The 21,271-nt window shown below is 39.4% G+C and overlaps 1 protein-coding gene across 3 annotated transcripts in view; it reads right to left on the minus strand.

The window, feature by feature from the left end:
* Positions 1-5,366, minus strand: part of LOC115041980 (uncharacterized) — a 67,013-nt gene extending 61,647 nt beyond the window's left edge. For 2 of the 3 annotated variants that reach the window (XR_003840655.1, XM_029499940.1), the window contains exons 1-2: positions 5,096-5,366; positions 305-426 (exon numbers count right to left, since the gene is read on the minus strand). Coding sequence is in view for 2 of the 3 variants with exons in the window: in XM_029499940.1 (XP_029355800.1) it covers positions 305-426; positions 5,096-5,153 (180 nt within the window). In the remaining variant the exon portion in view is untranslated. The remainder of the gene's footprint in view (positions 1-304; positions 427-5,095) is intronic. The other variant, XM_029499941.1, reaches the window with a different exon arrangement.
* Positions 5,367-21,271: the final 15,905 nt, after the last annotated feature.

Raw genomic sequence — 21,271 nt, forward strand, 5'->3', positions numbered from 1 at the left:
TTCTGAAATTCTGCAGTCCATTATCAAGCACTTCTCACTCTTTCAGTTTCTGTGTTTCAACAATGACGTGTTCTCATTGCTTACGACCCTCATTAAAACTTAGTGGTTTTGCCATTTGAAAGGTAGCTCATTACCTTAAGGCCAACAGCAGTGCTTTGTCTCAAAAGGGAATAATCACATGACATGTTTATTCACTGTTAGTAAACCCAACACAGACATTTTCCCCCTTTCATGTTTGAAAAAAAAAAAAAAAAGTCTGATGAGGAAATACGGCAAGAAATTCAAAATATCAAGTCTTTATTACCCTTTGGATCCATGTGGATAGACAGATGTGATGGGCGAGTAAATTTTTGCAGTCACAGAAATTCCTCAGTGGGTCGTTGGCTTTAAGTTCAACATCCCTGCATATAAAGCACTCCAGTGTCTCTGTAGAAGAGGAAAGGAAAACATACAGGTTATAAATGGTTGATCACTGATTTCACAATGCTAACCCTTGAGTCGCATTCAATTTTGTGACTGATGATGAAATGATCAATTCAGAATTGTTCAAACTTTCACTGCATTTACTTTTGGAGAAGTATTCCCATTTATACGGCAACATATTTCCTGTTACAGCATGAGGCACAATCTGTAGAGTTCCCTTGGGCATTTGGCGTTTTTGGTCCCAGTGGGAGCGCAGCACAGCAAATCCGTGCTTTAAACGTATTCGGAACAGGTTGACATAGCTGACAGGACAGTACATATTAGTGCACAAATGGTTTGGTTTTTTTGTTATTTCCGATATGTCGAGTGCCATGTGTAATTTGGTTACTGCACACTACAATAAACAACATATAGGCATTCCAGTGGATAGCTGGAAAAACATCCAACGTTCTCTCCGTTTTGGTCAGCACCAACTCCTGAGAAAAATCTGGCTTTATTGCAGCTGCAGTCACCAGCTGCTCACCAAGTGTGTCTGTCTGCAATGGGGTGCACCACACAATGGGGTTAACGATTGTGGAACCAAAACAGTTAGTTTAAATGATGCTAAAGCATAGTTCAGGCTTCACCATGAGTACAGGCAATCGTTTAAACTGACGTCAAATAAATGTGCCAAGCTGCTGCTATCAGACTACTCATACTACTTTTCCTTGAACAATTTCTCTTTGTGGATATTTAGTGGAATATACATTTTTTAAATCGTCCATTCAATCTTCTGGGTTTTTTTTTGGGGGGGGGGGGAGAAAACAACCCCAAAAAAACATGCTGAATGGTGAAAATAAGGCTCAGGACTTGTTACTGACAACATATTGGCCCGATTCCAATGTGGCCCAGGCACCCCCCCTCCTTACTCCCACCCACTTTCAGTCTGTGTGTGAGCTGACGTGAGGGTCTGCCACACTGAGTGTCATTCCAAACCAATTATCCTTAAGTGGGAGCGGGTTATAAAGCCCTCCGATGCTGAGGCTGCTTATAGGCTGAGGCTTACAAACCGCGCTCCCCAAACGGTGCAGCGACGCTTTTGAGCGCAGGATGGATGAAATGTCACTTCAACGCAGTTAATTCCAGATGAAAACTAATAAGTTACCGCACCTCACACAGACCTTTCACAGACCGTTTTTTTGACACCTCTTCAGGTTGATTTGCTTCGTGGGATTAACAACCCTTTGTGCACCCAATTTCTGTTTTTTTTTTTTTTCCATTTCATGTCATTCAAAATTTATGAATTCCTGGGGACAAATTTTTTGGTACTCAACAATTTTCTCTTCATAAATGTATTTCTTATGTAAAATCAAGTCAGCCCATACACACATCTTTCCATTTTTATTTAATTAATCAAATATACATTTGTAAATATGACGATGATGATGCTCCTCAGGGTGATGAGGAGGAAGGTAGCAATAGCCAAAATGAAATGGGGACATCACAACTAACAATGGCTGCTTTGAACCAATGTTGGCTAAGCAATCAAATGATCTGCCCTGGTTCAAATAAGAGTAGACATGAAAGCAAAGCTGCTAGCCAGAGACGGGGGTTAGCCTCAAGACCCATGCATTGTTTTATGAATTATTCTGCTGTGACCGGCATTTCTGATTTATCAGTGAACTTCACCAATATCTGCCTCGGTGATGATTCCCAAATACTGGACAGTAGCTGTGAGGCAGATCTTTTGGTTTCATCAGTGCAGGGTAGCTGTCACGAGTACGCTTGCCTGAATGTGGGATAAACTGCTGCCTCAGAAGCTCCTGTCTCTTTGGGGGGCTCTCGTTGATCCGCATTGCTTCAGGTGAAAATCTATCTTCAACTAAAAATCTTTTAATCAGTGGTCGGGTGTGTAATGTAACCCATCGAAATCTGCGTAAGCAGATTTTATTACTGACCATGCACTCCGCCTGCTTTCACACCTCGGAGACAAGCAGCACAGGAAAGAAACCAGATGAACATCTTTCTCAACACCTATTTTGGTGAAGTTAAAAATCAGGATTTTTTAGAGATTAATGTGAGTTGTCTGGCTGTCATTTGTTTTGCCATCCTGGTAGTGACACCACCTGGCCTAGAAATGGAAATCACTCAAGTGAGGCACTCTCCTAATACTACAGTGTGTCAAAACTGTTTGTTTCCCCCTCTTTTTTTTTTTTTTTTTGTATGTCTATCCAACAATATATGAGATTTAGTTGGTTTTCACTCATTGTCAAAATAACTTTGTATGTGTGGAGGAGTTTGAGGAAAATAATGAAGCCATGCAGAGACATACCTATAGACTATGACTTTCTAGCTAACAGGCTGTCTGAGTTTCAACAGCCTGACCAAAAATATTTCCAAAGTAACTGTGATGGCAGCTTCACCAATTATACCCACAAGTCATTTTTAACATTTCATTTCTCTGAATCTGTACTGCTTTTTACGGTCATTATGGCAGGCCCCAAGGCACTTCTGGAGCTAAATAACGACTGCACTGCTGCTGTGAAAATAACTAGAAAACAACATTACAACAGAGACGTAAACATGCGGCATGTCAATCGTCGCCTAGCTGACAAGTCTGCGTGATCTGTGACTCCCATAATTAACTGTCAGCAGTGTCAGCGTTCGGCAGCGTCTCACATGAAGGTGAGCGCTCGACTAACTGGCTGAAGTCACCCCCTCTACACGACTTAAACAAAACTTCCTCTGTGCAGCAGCAGCTCTGGGCTGTGTTGTTTCCACACAGGGTGACGATGTACTAAAACAAAGTTTGTCAGTTGGAGACACTGATCTCCCACAATCACAAAGGCGAATACCAACACCAATGCTGTCAAGAGCTCTGTTTATACTACACAACTGTCTGAAATTGACTTTCACTTTTGGATTGCGGCGTGGATAATAAGGAAACAAATGATAAAAGGGTAGAGGCCATCATCTGAACAGAAGCAGTCAAACTGGGTGCTGTTTTTTTTTTTTTTTTGTGATGCGTTTGAAATACTACAGTTTGTAATACAGTACAACAATGAGGAAAAAGCCAGATTGGAATAATTTAATTGTCTGTTGCATTGCTAACGACCTCATTAACAGAAGAATGATGGGAAATCAGCATGGTCTGGGCGAGGAACCGCCTGTGTGACAGCCATCTGGCTACAATGGGGGGTTGGGTGGTATGGGGGTTGGGGGACTGGTAAACCAACACCGCGGCCCTCAAGACTCGAGTGCAGGCCTAGAGCACCTCTAGATGGAAGAAGGAATTACTGTTTTACATTATCCTTCTCCTTTGATGTTCCTGCATTATTACACGGTCCAGGAAAGTGATGACAGAGGTGATGAGATGTCGAGGTGCAGATTTTCCCAGACCCAAAACTCTCTATCCAAAATTAAAAACACATGTCCAACTGTCCAATCGTACAGCGTTGTGTTCAACCACAGTAATTCTCTTGATATTCTTAACTGGTATGACACAACAAGGGAAAAAACAAACAACGGATGTGTGTTAGTCCCTGGAAATAAGGAATCTGATATATAATGTGTGTTCAAAAATATTTGTTTTTTTTTAACCAATACATTTTTAACGAACTACCCCCCGCCCTTTTTTTTTTTTTTTTAAATATAACTTTTAACTACTATTTTTTAACATTCTTAAAGTCTTAAAAGTCACTGGATGATTCAGGGCAATGGTAGTGAACTGGTTTAGCACTGCTACCTCAGCAGAGGCTGAGATAATTTGACTTGCATGTCCAGGTAAGCGTTAAGTCCCTTTCATCTAATTTTTCACTTCCCTTTCTATAACTCAACAATTACATCATCATGAAATCACCAGGGCTGCTTTTTTTTTTCCTGAGGGTTTCATTTTGCCCTGAGAGCCACAGAAGATGCTGTATTGACTCAGTGTTTTCACAGGCTGCAACGCGTGTCATCTGTGGCAAGTTAACTAAACTGGATGTGCAAAATCAGTGCAGTGCCCCTTTAATCAGACACGTCACTGAGAAGGAGACTGGAAAACAGGAGTGTGTACTCCATGGAGAGATACTTCAGCGTACAGAGGGTTTGCAACATCACTACCGTGCATGCAATACTGCTCATACAGTAGAGTTGTACTGTCACAAATAATGTGAGAGCTGAGGGACCTTCCCTACTGTTTTAAATTGTATGTACTACATGCACAAACATGCATGTTCGCTTAGATCTTACAATGCAAATGGCCTATTGTTACATACCATTAGAATATTTAGGCTTATTAGTGAGAACTTGCAAGGATAGGTATAAGAATAGGCATGTGCAAATTTCAAAAATTGAATTAAGAATGTCAGAAATTCATATTTGTCTATAATTTGGCGATGAAGTTTGTGATTATTTAAATTCATAAACTGAAAATAACACCACGGGCATTTGTAGAAAGGGAAGATGTTTTTCAGCATATCAGCGCAGAGTGCTCTCGAGGCCTACTCTGAGGATGTTTTTAGACCCAGTTTCTTCCAAAACAATTCCCTGGAAATCTTTGGTAGGGTCAGGCCCTGGTCCTGTAATATCTGGGTGCCAGAAACAGGGCATGTCCACATAAGAAAAAGATTTACGCATGAACTAACCAATTCTAAAGCATAATTTCCAGCTTCATGAAATAGCAAATGACAACTTTGGACAGTATACTTACCGATTAACAAACTTCTGCATGATTCTGCTGAAGAAAGTGCTTGGTACTCACTGCTCATGTTTCACTCTTTGCTGTGGCTGTGAGACGATTTCTTCCACCCACCTCTAAGTGCTTCCAGATACCAGAAACTTTCCTCCACTTTCTCCTCACATTCTTATGATTTCTCTCGCTGGAGTTAAATAAACATTTAGAGACTGATTAACTTGTCAAAAGCAAAAAAGCGCAACTTTACAGCTACGCTTCCTTTCACTTTATTCACCGTCAGCTGATTGTTCTGTGTTTGTTTTTGAGGAAGTTGTGAAAGTGAGCAGCCAATCACAGCTGGGAACTGGGGCACGTCACAACGGGAAGCCGAAGCAGGGGAAAGGAAAAGGAAAAAAAAAAAAAAAAAAAGACAAAACACCAGAGAGAGAAGCTTCGCAGCGAGCTCTGAGTATTCTCGGTCAAGCCCATCTAAAAATAGATGATGTGGGTGAGAAAGTTCTTGTGATGACACACCGCAGATCCAGAGTTCATCAACAACACAGAAAGTGGGTAAAGCTGAGAAAGATGCTTGTCATGGAAAAGTCTATTTTCATTGTGTGGCAACAAACCAACATGCATGCTCACTACTGGGAAATGACTAACAGATTTTGGAATTTCCCCACACATCTTTCTTCACATTGGCTGCGTACAAGTATCAGCTGAAAGTTCCCCAGCAACAGTTACGGCATTTATTCGTTTCTCAATGAGTCGATGTTTCTGCAAGATTTATCTTCGGTCTTAAAACTACAATCAAAAACTGACCAAGAACAGCATAAACTGCGATCAATCCATTGAAATAAATCATGCCAAAACAAACAGTACTCTTCAGCCTTGTCAGTATACATCTTAATCAATCCTGTGTTTATTTATGGACTATAGCTCTTTCAAAGGAAAACAATGTTGCTTCAATGTACTTTAGGTTTTTGGGTTTTTTTTTCAGTTAGCTGTAGGTCATAAGCTAACACTTGCTAATTATAGATAATCCTATCTTTCCACAACAGCTGTCACATCAATCAATACGCCTGACAGTTCTGGCTAAAAAGGAGAAGCCTGCTTTCATTTATCTCTCTGTGGAATCAAAGCCACTTTTTCAAAATATATCTCTGAATTTCAACTAAATACTGTAAATTAGATACCTGTCTCTCTGGCATTTGCTGGCAGAACATCTGACCCTGCTGTGGTCTTTTTGTCCTTTCATATACGACTGCCATACTGTATTTTGGGTACATGCTGCTTTGGTCTTGTAACTTTGATGGTCAACAGATTATCAAAAAAAATTTTATGCATCAAAAGTTAATTTGTGTTTTTTTTTTTTTTTTTTTTTTTTTTAGGAATAAAATGTTTCTATTATCAGTGTGGTGTTTATCTGTCAGGTTTTTCCTTTGACTACCCTCATAAAGCTACATTATCACACAGGTTTTACTTTATCCAAATGCAAAATCTGCAGGACCCAACCTGCTCTATTAAAGCACTCAGCTTCAAATAAAAAAGAAAGGGAAAAAAAAAATCTTGGAATAGTTGTGGGCATGGAATAGGTCTATACTCTGCCTAATTAAATGGCACGTCTCCTACTATTCACGAAGAGCACTTATTAAAACAAGCATTCACATCCAATCCACTAGATAAATGACTTTACACCAAGTGCCATGAAGCCCATTAAATTGCATCTTCAGAGATGGATCAGGTCCAAACACACAATCAAAGGATTTGACTGGGATTATCTCAGATTAGAAACACTCAGGGACAAATGAGGAGATGACAGGATATCATACATTGAAAGGATAAATTAGCAGTCACATACCAAACCAAATTTGTGATGGGTGTTAGGGAATAAAGAGTAAGGAGGGGGGCGGCTGAGTGCTAAAAAGCCAGGAACAGCTCTTTAGTTTTTAGTAAGAGCACTGATACATGGCCAATGTAAACCAAAGTAAAAGCTTTTCCCTCTCCCACTTAAACCTCCTGCCATGTAAATAAAGTCCACTTCGGGGTGGGGTGGGGGTGGAGGGCAGGGGAGGGGGGTTAACCGGAAAAAAAATGGATAGAAAGTGACTTCAGATTAATCTGTTAGTTTCTGACCTTATGTTATTAATATGAAGAAGATTTTCAAACACTATGATAGTTTGCTGTTTCTACATTTAGAACGAGTTCACATTTGGGTCTACAAAACACTTTGAAGTAATCGCTCAAAGTGGAAATAAACCTAAGAAAAACAGTGAAGTTCCTATTAGGTCACACAGTCGTCTTCATCATCATCATCATCGGCCTCCGACATATTTTGATATCATGATCAGAGAGATATAAAAAAGGTATTACATTTTGTCAATTAACATTACTTTGAGTATTTTTCATCAAAACTGAATAACTGAAGTGGATACTCATCATATCTTGCAGGCCGCATGGAAACATATTGATTATTGTAGATGGCTAAGCCTTCTGGCAATTCCTTTAAAAAATTGCAGCTCCACAGAATTAGCAATAAACCAAACCATCATTACCCAAACATATGAGAATTGTGAGCTTAATTTTAAACTCAAATGTGGAAAAAAAAAGCCTTTTCTGCATGGTAGATGTTTTAGTTCTGTCCTAATTTGAATATTTAAAAATAAAGTAAAGCAGGCCTAGTGCTGATAGAACACTTTTCAGGAGGATAAATAATGTAGGCGCTGGTTAATGTTAGCATGTACTTCTTTGCATATTTTAAAACCAATGAAGACCTCCACTCGATGGCATTAAACTAGAGCGCTCGCTTTCTCTCAGACAGCAATAAAAGGTATTTTGAAGGTTTTGCGCATTAAAGAAATGTGACCTATGAACTCAATGTAATCTTCTGTCATACTTTCACTTGTCAGGCTCCTCTCCCTTTGTGCTGCGACTAGGTGGCACGGACAGTGGGAAGCAGTCCCACACCTGCAGGGCCTGTTCAAACTTGAAAAGCTCAATTCATCTGCTCTTTCATCTGCTTCATCGTCTTTAACAGCGAATGATGTGACTTATAGGTTGTCTTTGTGGAGGATTTTATTAAAGACCCTCCACTGCAGACTCAAAGTTTAGAAGTTCACATGCTCTAGGTATTTTTTTCAATTCCACATTTTTTTTGTTTTTCTTTTTGTTCTTCTGAATCAGTGCTTTTGACTGTCAGTGCTTTTATCTGATATAAAATAGTTAATACAGCCTTATAGTGATGAGTCTTAACCTGAACAGGTTAGCGTCAACGCAATCAGAAGGGCGTACAGCCTTAAGGACACGTCTATATCACCTGCTATTCGAACAGTGGATATCCACAATCACTTTGGCGAACTGCTATTATTACGCTATAGTGTTACAGAGATCTCCATTCTATTTTAATGACAAATATAGCATAATATTTCATATACACCTGTAAGACAACTGGACAGCTTGTCAGTGTATCATTGGACTGACCTATACGGACAAACAACCATTCATTTTCACACTTTTGCCATTTAACCTAATGAGGAAGATGAAGTACCCACGCAGACCCCCAGTTTCAACACAAAACCTTCTTGCTGTGTAAGTTTAGTGCTAGCCACCGTTCTGCAAGCAAGTGGTAGAAACCACTTCAAACCAACATACTGTAATTGGACATTTTTTTTAATTCATGTGGCTCTTGAAATGTAAGAAATCCTAACTAAGTCCAGAACCTCAGGCAGACATTGATTGTGGAAAAAAAAATTAAATATTATAATTTTTTTGACTTCATAAATATCTTACTTTTGAACTTTGTACATTTCTACATTCCTCACACATTTTCTTCCATATTGATGTAGGCCCCCTGAAACTAATGTGATACGGGTCATTTCAATGTAGTCTCCAGTAATTCAACTTTCACCTACTGTGATACATTTTTCTTTTCTTTATTTCAGTTTTACAAAAATTTTAAATGTAGTCCCTTTCCACTGAAGCGAAATGCATCAGTCCTGAAGTAACTTTGCATGCAGGTCAACTTTAAAAAAAAAAAAAAAAAAAAAAAAAGAAGGACAAAAGCCTTTCTGGAAACAGAGTTTGTGGAAACAGTGTCCAAGCTTCAGGCCTCTGTGTGGACCTTTGGCAGCGGCTGACTGACATTTGAAAGCTGGCATTTCAGGGAGGCACACTTTATTATGGTGCATTTACTGTGATTCTTTATAGTCCATGAGCACTGATGAACATTGATTTCTCTGTGTAAGTCAATGGGGAACACTGTAAAGAGCCACATTTCTGGAGCAAAATACTGTAAAACTTATCTTACAGAGTTCTCCCCAATTACTATGATCATACACGTTCAATGAAGTGAATCCATGCAGGTTTAATTGGTGAAAAACTGCTATTACTTATTTTTTTTGCATTATTATGATCATACACCTTCAATAATGGGATAAAATAACAATAATGTTCAATCATGCAAGTTTCTGCAGGAAAGAAAAAGTATTAGTACTGATATTTCCTAACTTATTATGATCAAACACTTTCAATAGTCATTCCACTAAATTTTCTGCCGTGGAAAATTTTCATTTTACAAAAACAGACAAACAAAATAAAGGTTAAAATCCTCTCAAACTTAAATTTACAGCATTTGTGATAACACTTGTCTACCAAATTTTCACTCTGGCAGACACTGGACTCCACTAAATTATGGAGGACCAACGCTGCCCAATAAAAGAAAAAAGAAAAAGGAAGATTTATGAATAAATACATAAATATAGTCATTAATTGAATGATAAAACGTGTCTTTTCTTTTTACATTTACATCCCTAACAGATTGACACAGCTTCATACTTTTTATGCACTCCAGTGCAGATCAACTTCAGTCAGCCCCCTCATTTGCAATTTTACCAATCCCCAGAATTTGACTGCAAAAAACCAAAAACAGAAAAAAAAAGAACAAAACAAAACCAACCCATTAAGGTCAATGAATCTATACCAGAAGTGATGGTGTAAAATAGCTGATGAAGGAAAATCCACCTTCAAATTGCCAATCAGCTGGATACTTAGCTGTCATATATATATATATATATACATATATATATCTGAAGCTTATTTACACACTCAGCTTGTGCTAAACAGGCGTGCTGTGCACCCACCTATGGAGGTGCATATTGCTATGATGACAATGTTCCCTTACAATAACTGTACCACTGACTTCACACCAAATTTTGTTGGTAAATTTGAACAACTGGTTATTTGACCAACGTGTGTACTAGTTTAACCTCAGAGCTCCTACTTTGAATATTTGACATGCCACTCACTAATAACCTCCATTCTGTGTAGCTGAGTATACACACCATATTACTTGGAAGAGGAGGGTTGTTCCAGTATAGGAACTGCCATCTATGCTACACACAATGCTCACATCAATGTCAGATCAATTCAAATATATTAAACACCAATGAGGAAATCGGCGTGTTTATATCAGGTGTAAATATGTGTGTGTGAGAGAGTGCTACCTGCAAGGCTGAAGGAAGGCCTGTAGTGAAGTTGTTGATATCCCACAATGTATCACAGCATCTCACCACATAATTCTTGATTTCAGCAGGCTGGAAGAAGACAGAGGAGGTCATGTTTATTGAATTCCATGATTGTATGAATAAGACGTATAAGACTGAATTAAACAAAGACAGAAATATAAATTGTCTATCAGCATTAGTGATCGACCAATACGGTTTTTTTCAAAGAGACCGATATGACACCAAAAAAAAAAAAAAAAAAACGCTACACTAAACACCAGCTGTGGCTTCCGAATGTTTTTTTGTTTAAACGGATTCTGTCTTACCTTTCTATTTGTCCATATTCCAGTTCACCATTAAAACATTACAACTCCAGATGGCTGAAAATGAAAATGAGCAGAAATATTCTCATCAGGTAACAGTGGGATGTCTGGCAGCAGGACCTGCGCTCAACACAGAAATTTAAATTTGACCGGTGAGGGGTGCGCTCGGCTTCCTTGTCAGCTCCATCAATCGTGTTCAAATGAATTTGGTCAATTATTATTTTTGTACAGTATGAATGAAAACATAATCATGTATGTAGCTGCATTAATACATATGGGTTCATGCACACTCCCCCCCTCTTTTAGTCTTTATGAAAGACTATCATTTCAGTTTGATGTCAGACTGATTTGCAGAGTTCGAATGAAAAAGCACAGATGAATGTAAAACTAATTGGTGTGGAGGCAGCGAGGTAGCTTTAGCCTTGTTGAAGACTTCCTTGAGATCCAAGTAGCAAAAGGGCACCCTGGAAAGGTGCTGGTAGTTATCCTCTGGGCAAATTGTCGAAGGAGAATGTGCCATCGAGGTGGAAAACAGCATGAGCCCCAATGAAAGGCACCTTACACGGTAGGCCTGTCACTGTAGGGATTGTGACGAGCGAGGCAAGGTAATCCCCCGGATGAGGGGATGGAGCGTGCAGTCAAGTTGGTGAAAGTAATGGTCTCATGTGATTACCTTTGATGAGTTGAGGTGTGTGCGCCACTCAGTGCAGCAACCGCCCGTCCAATGCAAAAGTTCATCTGCGTCAGAGTCAACCAAAAGTTGAACATGAAGTGGGTGGGTAGGAAACAATGAACACCCCTTTAGCCCACTCAGAAGAAAACGAAGCAGTTTGTGGTTCGAAACGAAGCCCACATTGTATCAGGAAGGGCAGATATCGCTCAGAATCGTCCGGAAACCATTCTGGTTTGGCCAGGCACAGCAGAGGAAGGTGCAAGGTGACAGGGGAGGGGGCAGAGAGCAAGCACTGCAAGGATGGTCGGATCCAAATGACAGTTGAGAGCTTAACACCTTAACACCATCTGCGAGCTGATGTCTACCTGGATGAACTTGTTGCTGATCAGTGAGATTGCAGACTTGGTTGTAGACCGAGCCGAGCTTGGACTCGCTGCTAGTGATGCCATCCTTCTGCACCAGGAGGGCAGTGAGGAAGCCGTTCAAACCTGCTGAGTGCATATTGTGCCCTGTTCGTACTGACTAGTACCAAGGTCACAGAGGCAAGGACTGACACTGGTCAATAACACCGAGACTTTAACGGTCCAAAAAGGGGCAGGCAGAAGTCAAAAACCACAAAAAACTCAAAGAAAAACAGTGATGGAGCCGACGCAACCAACTGACAACAATGGGGAGGATGGACTGAGGACACACATACACACAAAGGTTATCAGGGAAACGAGACACAGCTGTAACACAGGAGGTGACAGGAAAGCTGGAAATACTGGGGACTGACTGACTCTGGGGAGACAGGAAACACAAATAAGTAACCAAAATAAAACAGGAAGTGTCATACTGAAATACCAAAACACAGAACATGACTGTGGAACTTGACAGGGTCATTTCACTAAAATTACAATGAATGAACTTTTTTTTTGTTGTATCAACTCTGGCTTTTGCAATAACTAGAAATGTATTTAATTACACATAATTACTGCCATTTTACATACATTTTTATGTAATTCAAGAAAGCGCAGTGCACAAATAATACAGTATTTTTTTGAAGTAAATTTGAAATAAATGCATTTCATTATGTGGAAAAGTCTGTAAAATGACACTTGGACGACTGTAAAATGACTGAATTCACAGAAAATGTCTCTAACTTTACAGACTTTTGCAATGAATATAGAAATATATAGTTATTTGCTGTAAAATGCATCACTAAATATTACTTAAATATCACTTAAATATTTTCAAATATTGTCAAATTCTTACCAAATGATGACCAAAACTGCCCAACCATTAGAGAACTAGACACACTGCAGAAAAAGAGATCCAATTGAAATAGCTTTTTATAGTAATTCCAGAAAACTATCCAAACAGGAGATAGCGTTGTTTTGTTTTTTTTAAATTTAATTTTTGTTTGACTTTATATAAACCCACAATATCACCCACCTCAGACACATTCTGCAGTTCACATACTGAATGCCTTTGATTATTCCACTTGATCACAGCTTTAAGATGTCAGCTGCGTTTGAGATAGGGAGAATTTGTCATTGACTGCTGCCAACTTTCTCTCCGTCATCCAATTTTACTGCTTTGATTTAGAGCAGAAGCTGACAATTTGAGTGTGAATGAGGGCGTTTCGCAGCCACATAACTCCATATCTAACACCGTCTCATAAACAATAAACCATTGAAGTTATTTTGTTCTTTGCTTCATTCTCCTCCATTAACAAGCCTTCTGTTAACAAGCACCGCGGGGAACAAATGCTGATCTTTTGGATTATTCGCTGTCAGAATATTCTAAAGCAAGGTCAGACGTTGTAGTTTTAAATATTCAGACTTGACCATGTAAAGCTTGCGGAGGTAGAGCATTTTCACTCCATTAGAGAAGGGACAAGCATAATTATGAAAATGAGATAAGGGAGAATCAAAATGACCTGAGTAAAAAAAAAAAAAAAAAAGAGAGAGAAAAGTCCTCCAGTGCAGAACTTAGTTTGATTGATTCAGAGCAGATGAGCCCAGGGCTCCACTGTTGGCAGCCCAGGGTTCATGCTGTAATGATAGCTTTATAATTAAGATTAAAGACCACGGAGCACAGACAAGACACTCGAGTGGTGTTGGGGGCTTCTCCAATGACACTGGGAATAATTGGAGAGAAGTATCTACAATCCCTACCTCCCCAAAGAGCAGAAGACTGGGTATCACAATATGCAAACACTGAGTATGACTAACAGAGGTGTTTTAAATATCAAGAACACTGACCGCTTCAAAACAACATCATATCTGACAATCTCCGAGTCACTTTAGGGTCTAAAATGGAAAAGAGCTTGATTTATCTATTACTGTAGTGTATAATTTTTAAAAATTGAAGCAAAAGGCATGTGTTAAAAAGCAGATTAAATGTGATTATGATGACTCACTCCTTACATGGGGCAGATTGGGGAGCCATCTGGGCAGCAGTTATGACTGAGACAGACTGACTTCTGTTACTAATGAGTTGGACAGCATAAAAAGAACAACCACATTCTCAACAACTTCCCGCTTTTGTGATAGTTGAGGAGACAGTGATACTTTTAAACATTTTCCTAAGGAAAGCATCAAGATAAACCTTTCCGGTTTGGACAATCTTTGTTAAATAACATTTTCAGCCACGCAGATGCCTGCTTTTCAGTGTTTTCTCCACAGCTTGTCACGGCTCATGTTCAAAGTGGCCATCATTTCTCACCTTCGTTGACATCCTCTATCTGATGAGGGTGAAGTCAAGTCGCTTAGATGACTAATAATCATATCAAAGGTGCCATGTCATGCAGCAGATTTAAATAAGAGGGTTTGGGGGAACATTTGCATGCATCCATGTGCCTGGGCTAAGAGGCTAATGTCATAAAGTACGGCGCAGACATGATTTAATGTAATCTGTCATGTCATATGCTAATCTTCAGTCCTCTCAGTAACATAACTGCATGTTAGTGCGAGGAGATTTCAAGGGGCATGACAGTAAGCAAGAGTTGAAGCACCGAACAACCCGTGACAACCTGCAGTATGTGTTTCTGCTGAACTTGTCATTGTGTTGGTACAGTCGAGGACATACATTTCTCTCTATTAATTATGGCCATTGTATGATTTTTTTTTTATTGTATTATTTTATTGCTGTGCTGTAAATATAGAAAGAGTTCAGATATGACTGATTCAGTTTATCTGTATTTCTTGGGCCTTACACGTTACATGTACTTTAAACCCTTACCATTCTCTACCATCACAAGACTGAAATATTGTGTGCAAGTATTTTTGTGACACGCCTAAAGCAAATTAATAATAAATAGGAGGAGACAATGGATAATGTTTTGGCACAAATTTAGGACTTTATTTCTTCTGCATATTAGGAATGAAAATCTTGGGATCATCTAGTGTTAGTGTAATTTTAAATCTAATGCATACCTTGCATTATGGGGGTTTGTAGTATCTCCCAGCATCTACACGGCAGAATGACCATGGTTGAAAATCTAAAGTCAGAAAGGAAAACTTAAAAGATTTCATTCTGATCCGTAATAGCAGTCAGGAAAAAATTATTCTGAGACAAGGATAAGAGTGAGAGAGAAATCGACTCGACTGACCTACAGATGTTCGACTGCACAAAAACAGCCATAAGTTGTTAAATTGTGGTGAGATGAAAAACAAAAAAAAGAAAATGTGCTTTTAGCACAAAAAACTCAAAATTGGAATCTTGGAGAAACTTTTTTGTTTTTTTATCCCACCGAACACAGCGCTACACATCAATAGACCTTGTTCACTGTCTTTTTGCTTTTTTTGTGGGGGGGGGGATACATCCTGGTGAAAAACCTTTAGGAAACCATTTTCTGTTTTTGGTAAAATGCAGTAAAACCATAAACGGTAACCTTGAAACATTACTACAGTTAACCCATTAGGATGGCTATGTGGGAAATTAAAGTTTTATCCAGTTTGACGCATTAGACGAAATATATATAGCACTTATATAGCACCGACTTTCCCGGTGGAATGGAAGATGTTGCCAATTGTTTAGCTTTATCACATGGCCTTGAGGTAAATTTGATTATGTAGATGGACCAGTGATAGGGCTGTTTTCTTTCTTGCTCAAGTTTTTAAAATTCCATGGCAGCCACTTGATAAATGTTTTCATAGAAACCAATGAATTTAGACTCCTACAATGCTGGTGCATATACACTCACCGGCCACTTTATTAGGTACACCTGTCCAACTGCTTGTTAACACTTAATTTCTAATCAGCCAATCACATGGCGGCAACTCAGTGCATTTAGGCATGTAGATATGGTCAAGACAATCTCCTGCAGTTCAAACCGAGCATCAGTATGGGGAAGAAGGGTGATTTGAGTGACTTTGAACGTGGCATGGTTGTTGGTGCCAGAAGGGCTGGTCTGAGTATTTCAGAAACTGCTGATCTACTGGGATTTTCACGCACAACCATCTCTAGAGTTTACAGAGAATGGTCCGAAAAAGAAAAAATATCCAGTGAGCGGCAGTTCTGTGGGCGGAAATGCCTTGTTGATGCCAGAGGTCAGAGGAGAATGGCCAGACTGGTTCGAGCTGATAGAAAGGCAACAGTGACTCAATAACCACCCGTTACAACCAAGGTAGGCAGAAGAGCATCTCTGAACGCACAGTACGTCGAACTTTGAGGCAGATGGGCTACAGCAGCAGAAGACCACACCGGGTGCCACTCCTTTCAGCTAAGAACAGGAAACTGAGGCTACAATTTGCACAAGCTCATGGAAATTGGACAATAGAAGATTGGAAAAACGTTGCCTGATCTGATGAGTCTCGATTTCTTCTGCGACATTCGGATGGTAGGGTCAGAATTTGGCGTCAACAACATGAAAGCATGGATCCATCCTGCCTTGTATCAACGGTTCAGGCTGGTGGTGGTGGTGTAATGGTGTGGGGAATATTTTCTTGGCACCAATTGAGCATCGTTGCAACGCCACAGCCTACCTGAGTATTGTTGCTGACCATGTCCATCCCTTTATGACCACAATGTACCCAACTTCTGATGGCTACTTTCAGCAGGATAATGTGCCACGTCATAAAGCTGGAATCATCTCAGACTGGTTTCTTGAACATGACAATGAGTTCACTGTACTCAAATGGCCTCCACAGTCACCAGATCTCAATCCAATAGAGCATCTTTGGGATGTGGTGGAACGGGAGATTCGCATCATGGACGTGCAGCCGACAAATCTGCAGCAACTGTGTGATGCCATCATTTCAATATGGACCAAACTCTCTGAGGAATGCTTCCAGCACCTTGTTGAATCTATGCCACGAAGAATTGAGGCAGTTCTGAAGGCAAAAAGGGGTCCAACCCGTTACTAGCATGGTGTACCTAATAAAGTGGCCGGTGAGTGTAGCTGCTCATCAGTTTCTGGGTATGACCTTTTCCTGATGGGGTTAACATTTATTCTCATACAAAGTGCAATATGCACATACTTTTATCACTGGCTTGCAGTACACATGGTGGGAGAAAAGAGCTAAATTTGGCCACAAGTGGCACAACTGCCAAAATATCACAGAATGAAAAATAAATTCATTGGAGGAAAATGTCAGGTACGAAGCTGTGAGAGGGACTTTGGAGGTCTGACAAGACACAATTACAGACCAGCCCCCCACAGAGGACTGGGATGTGGTATTTTCATGTTGGTATTCTCTCAAGTAAGCCCACAGCAGCATGGCACACCCCTCTTTGATCCATGTGGAGGGGGGCGCCTGATGCATCCCTCTTTCACTTGTGATATAGTGTGGGAATGAATGTCAGGACAAAGTCAGTAAAGGGCCACCGCCTCCCACTACACATTCCCAGTTCACACTAACATTAAAATGTGTAAACCTGCATAACAACAAGCCCAGCTCAACCTGTCTATTGTTGATGAGCTCTGTAAAGCAGTACAGAGCCTGTGAATACCTGTAAAATTCTTACATCAGGCAAATTTCACTGCAAAGTTATTGCCTGAAATATGTATTACACTGCCGTAAAAGTCATATTTTACGTCTATCTGAACATCCTCTAAATCTATATTCTCAAATAAATTCAGTGTATCCTGATATATACAGAATATGCTCTCATCTAATAATCTCTCCAATTATTCATACCCAGAAGACAGCCTGATAAATTGCCTCTGGTAATTAGAATGATTAAGTGAGAAGTGCAAAATGGTAATTTATCCTGCATGACAGAGTTAAGTAAACCTGAGTATAAAACCTGCCTAATTAGCTGTCGTAAGATAGAGCAGGATGGTAAACCAGTGAACAGGTAGTTAGAGAATTAAGTTATTTATTTCAGACTTGCCAGATGGCCCCCTTGCTTTTCTCACCTTCAACGACTGGAGCGCTTAATACGTTGCAATAATTTGATTTAACTTTTCCATAAACCAGAATGTCATTTAGTACAGTACAAAAAGATCTAAACTAATCAATGATGATATGTAATACTGCCTGCACTATAGAGATAGAACATAGAATGAAAGTATGAAAGTTTCCCTTAATGTTCAAATTCAATAGATTTTATTACGAAAACCATCCATCTCTATATTCATGTTTGTTTTTTTCTGAATTAGCCTAAAAATAAAACTTAAAAGGCTTGAAATTCAGACAGAAAATTCAAATATCCAATATTACAAAATGTACTAAAATTATTCATGCAGTACTCAATGGGCCTCATTAAGATTGAAGAATTCAAGTTGTTCATATTGATTTGGTTAAATTGAAACATTCAATTTCAGGACATGAAATTCATATCTCACCATCTGGGATGGCAAGAATTAGTGACCGCCTGGCTAACAGCAAGCATTAGCTTGCTATGTACAGCAGAATTATCAGGACCAAGGTGTTTATCATTAGCTCAACATGCAATTTGCATTACAAACAGCCCTGGTGAGGACTTATTCACATTAACGGTGAATAATTCCCTTTTGTTTGTCCTCCATGTTACTGAATGAAAGCCAGACTGTGGGTCACCCCCACCCCCCCCCCCCCCCCCTTTTTTTTTTTTTTTTTTTACATCGTCCACATGACACTGATTTTTTTCATTAGCCCAAGTTCAGGGCAGTCCACACAGATCCTTTGCAGCTGGTTATTTGCAGGCCAAAAATGTTGCTCTGTGTCAACTGCTCATATGCATGCCAGACAGGTTAACTGTTTGTGGCATGCATTTCTCCTTCTCCACTCTGGTCACGTTAAATTCTCGACAATACACTGCTTACAAAAAAAAACATGTTCATCAAAATAAAACAAAGGCGCTCTTGCTGTTCATGTCAAATGTGTCCATGCATGCATACCTCCATTGTAGTACTACAATCATTGGGAACATGATGTTCCTGAATTCGTCTTCAGAATGTAAGCGAATGTTGGTGGTCAACTGACCCAGCAGATGTCCTCGCCTAACTCGTGAGCCAAGTTTGTGTCACATTTGTCTCACGCTAATCAGCCACTCCCCATCCTCACAACTCATCATCTAATCATCTAAACATGGATTCCAAAACCTGAGCTTCATTGGTTGTTTTGGATCCTTTTAGAACTTAATTCAACTGAATTAGATTCTTTGCTTGATTAAAACTTCTAGTTACTCTTTGCTAACACAATATAGTTAAAGCCACATTAGATAAAATCAGCAGCCCAGGTACTTGTCTTCTCTTTTGTGTACATCCCTTCCCTGTTTGTCGAGTCGCTCGTCGGTCCAAGTTAAGCTCTCTTGTCCTGTTCTGTTGCTGCTATGAAATTACACAATAACTCTACAAAGCAACATGTCCAAGCCAATGTACAGATCACAGAGAAATGCACAATAACCTTTCCCAACATCACTTATCTCAGCATGAGTCTGTCACATGCTCAACGGAATTACATGTCACACTACACTCGGGGGCAGATTTCTCCCAAATATGATTTGAGATGATTGAAAGCTTTTTGATTTAGAAGTGTATTCTCTTAAGCTAAGTGCTCTCAGAGACCATCAAGGAAATTTAATTGCCTCGCTTAGAGAAAAAAGCAGGTTTTCTGACTGAAATGATATCAGATCTTAACATCTCAATAGAAACACATGGAATTGGATGGTCAACTGGGCGCCTAATGTCATTGGGAAATGCAATTTTCTGATGGCATTTCCTAAGTCTGTCTCACCGAAAGCACAAGATTGATCAAAATCTTAATGAGCCATTTTCAGGAGTGGACTTTTGCTTTGGCTTTATGGCAGATTATGGAGCCAAACAACCATGAATGTTGACCTTATAAAAGGAAAGTTTCCATATTTGAGAAACAGGCTGACGTGATTATCCAGCCACAGCACTCTGGCATAAAGGAAAAGGATTAAAATTCAGATTAAGGAGGAATGATGGGAATAGTCTAACTACATTAATTGTCTGCTATAAAGACTAAAGAAAACCTCTCAAGGAAACCAATGCATCACAAATAAGCCCTGTAAATTTCATAATAATGTTCACTGATCTGAGCTAATTTGTCTGATTCATCCCTCTGCGCTGGCTCTAACATCGGTTTTTATTACATCGATTTAAGAAGAGCACAGAAAATTTCCCACATGCTATGCAGGATGACGTCAAGTCTGCAGTGCTGTTACTGGATACACATGTTCACAGGTAATGCCAAACTGAGCTGGATCAGCATCCCAACATCTTCAAACGGTTGAGTTGAGAGCCCAACAGATCCAGGTACAGAAAAGGATAGAAAATTCACTCCAACAAACCACTCAACTCCCTCAGTGCCATTACACTTACACATTGCTTGGCTCCAGAAAACAAGGAATAACAGCAGCTCTAACAGCATAAGCTGCTGCTGTCATCAAAGATGTGCAGCAGTCCATTACGACGCCTCCGTCACATTTATTTTTGATTATAATCATTTATTATTTCCTGGCTGTCATTTCATCATCTTAACGGATATTGGAAAAAATGAACTGGGCTAATTAATTTCATTATTACTAAATTAAAAGATATGCTTTATGTTTAGGTCTTCATTTGTTCATATAATTTATCATATTTGATGACTGTCAAAGTGCAATAAAGTAGCTGAACATAAAGATTCATTTAGCCTACCATTTTTTTTTATTAATATCATTATTTCTTTTAGCACTACATCTCTGATGTCAAGGGAAGTATATTTCTTATAATGTTGAAAGTCAAAAAATGCAATATGGTTTTAGGAACTGAAGCATGAGAGGTGATTATAGCCGACAATGTACAATCTTAACAGTAACAAGTGTGTAAGAAAGTAAAAGGGGCTTAAACATAAACTAAGTAAGAGGTCGGGATCGCTAACAGTACAGTCACTAAGCAGCGAGGTGAGGAAGAATTTTAGAAATGATGGTAATTTGCAGCAGTGTTTATCCACTTAATCCACTCAGTCCAGCTGCTTTCCATTTCATCCCCGGCACTCAGTGAGCATTGTAATATATATATATGAAGAGGACACTGAGCTAATGCAAACTTTCAGTTTGGTGTAGCTGAGCCTGGCTGATGAGGGCCGCAGGTAATCTGTACGGCATTGGCTCTAAACTGTGGTTTGCTGGCTCAGACGTTCATACAGCATAATCACATCACCTCATCAAAATATCAAAAGCACTTAAAAAAAATCTCACTGAGATCTTTTACTTTGATCATATAAAATGATCATCAAAAATATAAAATGCTAGTCCATGGTGTGCACGTACAGAAGAGAGTATTTTAGCCACAGAC

This window comes from Echeneis naucrates, chromosome 4 (assembly GCF_900963305.1).
Source record: "Echeneis naucrates chromosome 4, fEcheNa1.1, whole genome shotgun sequence".
In the NCBI taxonomy this organism is placed as follows: Eukaryota; Metazoa; Chordata; class Actinopteri; order Carangiformes; family Echeneidae; genus Echeneis; species Echeneis naucrates.